The sequence below is a fragment of the Dendroctonus ponderosae genome, unplaced genomic scaffold (genome assembly GCF_020466585.1).
Source record: "Dendroctonus ponderosae isolate FM_Combo_2020 unplaced genomic scaffold, Dpon_F_20191213v2 Dpon_F_20191213_12, whole genome shotgun sequence".
Classification (NCBI taxonomy): Eukaryota; Metazoa; Arthropoda; class Insecta; order Coleoptera; family Curculionidae; genus Dendroctonus; species Dendroctonus ponderosae.
Window position 1 is genome coordinate 2300542 of NW_026017316.1, and position 6038 is coordinate 2306579.

The 6038-nt window shown below is 51.9% G+C and overlaps 1 protein-coding gene across 4 annotated transcripts in view; it reads left to right on the forward strand.

Moving 5' to 3' along the window:
* Positions 1-5499, forward strand: part of LOC109540606 (facilitated trehalose transporter Tret1-like) — a 16233-nt gene extending 10734 nt beyond the window's left edge. The window contains exons 1-3 of one of the 4 annotated variants that reach the window (XM_048663048.1): positions 562-976; positions 3953-4232; positions 4286-5499. In XM_048663048.1, the coding sequence (XP_048519005.1) occupies positions 910-976; positions 3953-4232; positions 4286-5420 (1482 nt within the window). In that variant the 5' untranslated portion in view covers positions 562-909 and the 3' untranslated portion in view covers positions 5421-5499. Of the gene's footprint in view, positions 1-561; positions 977-1004; positions 1149-1303; positions 1542-3952; positions 4233-4285 lie in introns of those variants that run through there. The other 3 variants (XM_048663049.1, XM_048663050.1, XM_048663051.1) reach the window with 3 other exon arrangements.
* The last annotated feature ends 539 nt before the right edge of the window (positions 5500-6038 follow it).

Genomic DNA, 6038 nt, shown 5'->3' on the forward strand with positions numbered 1-6038 from the left:
CCCAATTATGTCAAAGTTTTGACACGGCTGTGCTTCGAAACGTCAAAGTAGTCTATGCAAACGTCGTTTAGTGTTCGAAAAGAGTGAATAATTGACTAGTTTAGAGTGTTGTCGCATACAAGCCAGTGTCGTGCTCGAAGGTCTCGGCACAACATCGACACTCAACACAGTCCGATGTATTTGTTGTGCCGAGCCCTTCGGGCACGACACTGATTTCAACGTGACAAACAATGATTTGACTAGTTTAGAGTGTTTTTTTGCGTTGAAACCAAATAGATCGACCTGAGTTGGGTGTCGATGTTGTGCCGAGCCTTTTGGGCGCGCCACTGGCTGTGCGCTTCCGCCGACTCGGCAAACAAACGCCGGCCGCCAGCGTTCGGCTTCATGAATGATTTACAACGGTCGATGTCACTCGCATCAATCAAATTAGCTCAATCAAGTTGCGTCAGTTTACGCAGCCGATTAGCGCGCCAACTGCGAATTAATTCGAGCAAACAGACCTCGGAAGTGTGCTAACGAGGCCCGTTAATCCGGCACTGATGTACCGAGATTCGGCCCTAATCCCGCCCGGATTTTCGCGGATTAGCGCGCCACCGTTTAAATGGGCGAGCGGGCGCCACGCTGTTCAGTCGCTGTGCGCGCCCCCAACTCTCCCCAACCCGCTCAGACGCCCTTTGAGGGAAGCGCGCGTCGTCGCCCGCTGGCCATTTGCCCACGCACTAAACCGCTCCCAAACTAGTCCGGTCGCGTCTTCTTTGCTCTTCTGCTCCGCGGGTGCCAACCACTGAACCAACACGGATTACTTAATGCGGCGTTGCGCAAACTACTCCACACATACAGGGTGAGACGCGCCCATTTTTGACCGGAGGGGAGGCTGCATTGCTGCCGTTCTGATCGCTCAGAGCCGCCATGCACGAGAAGGGGTTCATCAACATGTTCAGGGGCACGGCCCCCCAGATCGTCGCCGTGCTGGGCAGTAAGTACCCGATCGAGCGCAACTGGTTTTTTTGCATTTTGATTGCCGATGTTTAATGGATGAGGCACGAGCATCGGTTTTCCTCTCACTGAGTCTGCAGCTTTTGTGCGGTGCGCCATGAAACTGCCGCAAATCGGGTGGGCTGCGCCCCAACTGCTGGCCGTTTTGACCGGTAAGTTGCGCCTCCATCTAGCGGCCGGCCGCGCCACTCACCACCCTCGCGCCCCCATCTAGCGGCCGACCGCGGCACTCACCACCCGAGGGCGGTTGCCAGGCGACGCGCCCCGAAACTGGGCAGGGCCGAACTGGTCCCGCTGTTGGCCGCTCCACCCTGTACACTCTTCAGTCTAAATAAAACCAGCTGATTCGCCGCTGCCGGTCAGTGTGCCAGCGCAGGCAGTGACGTCGCGGCCGAGCCTAAAATTAGACGTCCACACGCGGTTTGTCCAGTGGAGCGCGGGACAGTTTTCCGGACGGGACACGCTCGTCCAATGCTCGTGTGCAGGTTCAGCGGTGCCCAACAACATGATCCTCGAGAAGGGCCAATTGCTCTCGGTGCTGGCCAGTAAGTTGCCCCCCCGGTCTCTCTCACTCTCGCTCGGCCGCCGCACGTGCAGAAGCGAGAGGCCGCATAACCCTAATTAGGGTTAATGCCATTTAATTGCTCGCGGCCACATGTTTACATTCCGCCCAATTATCGCTCTCATTATCATCGTGGTTACGCTTGTTATTGTGGCGTCGGCAAACGTGCACGTCAAGGCTACCAGCACACAACAATTAATTGTTTAAACAATGCCGGGTTTATGCAAATGTTTCGTCAATTTTGACAAATTTCCGGCAACGCGATGGACCAGTTCGGATGCGTCCCTATCCGGCCACGCGCCTGATTCAGTTGGGCCAACGTCACGTGCATCACACCGACTGCGTTCCGAATTGCCATCTTTTTTTGGCATTTCGCCGTTTTTTCAGCGGCAAAAACGCATGTTCCTCACGTGGTGTCTTCGAATTGACCAAACCCGAATGGCAACGTCGCATTTTCTTCAAAGTGTTCGGTGACTTTGACCAGCTGCGTCCCGGAATTTTCACATTTTTTCCTTTCTTGGCACAATTGATGGAAACGCAAATTTTGTGGCCGACTCCGTTCCAAATTGCGCAGGAAACAAAAATTCCTTATGTGGTGCCCTCCATTTCCTACTCTACTGCGTTCCGAATTGCCATCTTTTTTTGTCAATGCGCAGTTTTTTCAACGGCAAGATCGCATGTTGCTCACGTGGTGTCTTCGAATTGACCAAACCCGAATGGCAACGTCGCATTGTCTTCAAAGTGTTCGGTGAAGCACAATTGATGGGAAAGTAAATTGTGTAGACTCGGTTCCAAATTGCGCAGGAAACAAAAAATCCTTATGTGGTGCCCTCCATTTCCTACTCAACTGCGTTCCAAATTGCCAACTTTTTCGCTAGTTTTTCCACTCATTTATCCACAAACAAGTGGCTTAAATAACAGAATTTCAATATTTTTTCAACTTTTTTGCGCCAATTTTTTGGTCGTAAATTACGTTATTTCAAGGGTATTTTCTGCTCGACTGCGTTCCAAATTTCCTTCTTTCTCGCCGGTTTTTCAACATTAAATAATCATTCATCCATTCATAAACCGGCGGCTCTAATGGCGCTTGCATTTTGCAGAGTAATAAAGTTTCCTTACGTGGTGCCCTCCATTTGTGACCAGCTGCAGTCGGGAATGTCAACATTTTTCTTTTTTTTTGAGCACAACCGGTGAAGGATGCGCATTTTATGCGGGTTTTTCGAGTAAATCACGTTGTTAGAAATGTGTTTTCCACTCAACTGCGTTCCAAATTGTCTACTTTTTCGCTAGTTTTCCTTAATAAGCTTGCGGCGCACCAGGATTTAAATAATTTTTCAACTTTTTTGCGGCAATTTTTTCGCCGTAAATTACGTTATTTCAAGGGTATTTTCTGCTCGACTGCGTTCCAAATTTCCTTATTTCTCGCCGGTTTTTCAAGATTAAATACTCATTCATCCATTCATAAACCGGCGGCTCTAATGGCGCTTGCATTTTTCATAGAGTAATAAAGATTCCTTACGTGGTGCCCTCCATTGCTGACCAGCTGCGCTGGCCAATGTCAACATTTTTCCTTTTTTGGGCACAACCGATGAAAGATGCGCAATTTATGAAGGTTTTTCACGTAAATCACGTTATTTGAAATGTGTTTTCTACTCAACTGTGTTCCAAATTGCCTACTTTTTCGCTAGTTTTCCTTAATAAGCTTGCGGCGCACCAGGATTTAAATAATTTTTCAACTTTTTTGCGGCAATTTTTTCGCTGTAAATTACGTTATTTCAAGGGTATTTTCTGCTCGACTGCGTTCCAAATTTCTTTCATAGAGTAATAAAGTTTCCTTACGTGGTGCATTGGTGACGATTTCGAGTAAATCACGTTGTTTCAAATGCGTTTCCTACTCAACTGCGTTCCAAATTGCCCACTTTTTCGCTAGTTTTCCTATTCATTTATCCACAAAGAAGCGGCTTTAATAAGCTTGCGGCGTTCGAGGATTTTTACGATTTGCGTTTTTGCCAGCGAAAGTTCGCCATTCACTAGCAATCCTTATCGTGGTGCCTTCCAATAGGCAAAAGTTCAGCGGCAACGTCGCATCTCCTGCGTTGACCAGTTGTCCGCCCATTTTTCACATTAATTCAAGTGGACTGTGTGCTCGACTGCGTTCTAAATTGCGATCCTTTCTTCGATCCACACAACTTGTTTTTTACGCGAAAATTCTCGAAAAATTCGCAGGTTTTTCAAGTCCAAAGGCAACGTCGCATTTGATGCACAAAGTCAATCGTTAACTGTTGAATTTAGTCTGGCAACTTGTCAAATATCGCACTCAGACAAATGCTCTGTTGACACAAACACACTGTTGCCGTTTTCGGGTCTACAAAATTGGCGATTTTGTGTGCGCAGGTACAATCGGGGCGATTTCCGACGGCATGCACTACGGCTGGTCGGCGCCCTTCATGCCCATCCTCGAAAAGGAGGACTCGCACATCAAGATCTCGCACAGTGACGTCACCTGGCTGGAATCGATCTACCTCATAGGCGGCCTGGCCGGCCTGCCAGTGACGATCTACTGCGTGGATCGGCTGGGGCGCAAAGCCTCCATCCTGCTCGCCGCCGTCATTTCCCTAATCGCYTGGATCCTGATCGCACTCGCAGACGACGTCATCTACCTGTACGTGGCCAGGTGAGTGGCTGGCAGCGCCCTCTAGCCGCCAGTGCATCAAGCGCTGTTGACAGGTTCATGGTGGGGCTGTCAGGTGACGTGGCCTTCGTGGCCGCCCCGATGTACATTGCGGAGATCGCCGACAAGCGCATCAGAGGCTTCCTGGCCGGCGTCATCTACGTCATGATGCTGGTGGGGATCCTGGTGGTGTACGCAGTTGCGCCGTTCGCCCCGTTCTACGCCTGCTCGGTGATCGGCTCGCTGTTCGTCATCATCCAGCTGGTGACGTTCCCGTTCATGCCCGACTCCCCCTACTACCTGCTGCAGAAGACGAAGAGCGACAAGGCGAAGCGGCATCTGATGCGGCTGCGCACCGGCGAGAACATCGACAAGGAGCTGGAGGAGATCACGGCGGCGGTGCTGCGCCAGCGCAGCGAACGCGGCCGCCCCCAGGACCTGGTGCTCTCCAAGAGCAACCGCAAGGCGCTGATCATCATGACGGTGCTGAACGCCGCCCAGCACTTCAGCAGCATCTCGGTGATGCTGATGAATCTGCACTCGATCCTCAAGGAGGCCGAGTCCGAGTACGTTTCGTTCGAGATCGCCGGCATCATGTTTTCGAGCTTCATGCTGATCGCCGCCACCATCGCCGACTTTGTGGTGGACAAGTGCGGGCGCAAGGGGCTGCTGATCAGCTCCAGTCTGCTGAGCGGACTGGCGCTGCTGGTGCTGGCGGTCTATTTCACGCTGAAGAACAGCGGTCAGGACGTGGGCGGCATCTCCTGGATCCCGGTGGCCGCCGTCATGGTCTACGCCGCCGTCTTCAAGTTCGGCCTCGGCATCATCCCGATCGTGATGACCGCTGAGCTCTTCCCCGCCAAGGTCAAGGCCATGGGCATGACCTTGGCCGACTTCTCCTATCTCTTCTTCGGGCTGATCTCGGTCGAGCTCTACCAGCGCCTSATCGCCGTCTACTACTTGGACCTGCCCTTCTACATCTTCGCCTCCTCCACGCTGCTCACCGCCATCTTCTCCTGGTGGTACATTCCGGAGACCAARGGGAARACGCTGGAGGAGATCCAGTTCATCCTCAAGGGGGAGCCGATTCCGTCGAAGGAGGCGGACCTGGAGAGCAGCGAGGGCGTGGCCGAGGCGAAGGACAAGGACATCGGGCTGGAGGAGCTGCCCCCCACCAAGGAGCCCGTTTAGTGCCTTAGTTAGCAGGACCGCTCCTGGCCTGGACACCTGTGATGACGTAGTTTTACGCAATAAATCGAATCCGACAATATTGCTTGGCGTCTCGTTGCCCTGTCCCGCCGGTTTGCGCGTCCAAACTGACCAAAGTTCCATCGCAAACTCACTAGAACAGTAAGGCTGGATTTGCGAACTTTGCAGTTGATGCCGTTGGTCGTTCGTGGTTTGCAGTTGCTGAACGCAGTTCGTCGTTTCCGTGCCGTTGGTCAAAATCTGATGTTTCGGCTTTAAAGTCGCTAACCGTGCGCCGTCGAGTCGGTTTGAGGAACAGGAACGACCGGAATTTCTGGGATTTGTTGCCAAAAGGCGCGCAAAGCGGAAAGTTGCGAACGCAGCATTCCGGCCTTGGGCTGTTTGCCGGGTTTATTTCGCTTGTGCGATGCCTTCCATCGACTAGAAGTGATCGAAAAGTTCAGTTTTTGTCGTCGCTGTGCCTGCAGACTTACCGCCAGTGAGTATTTCGCATTATTTGCGCACGAAAAAAACATTGAAAAGCGAGCAATCGCGAACGCAGCTCTTTGCGTTTGAACGAGTGGCGTCGGCTTTCTTGGTGCAGCTCGCGAAGGTTGCGAT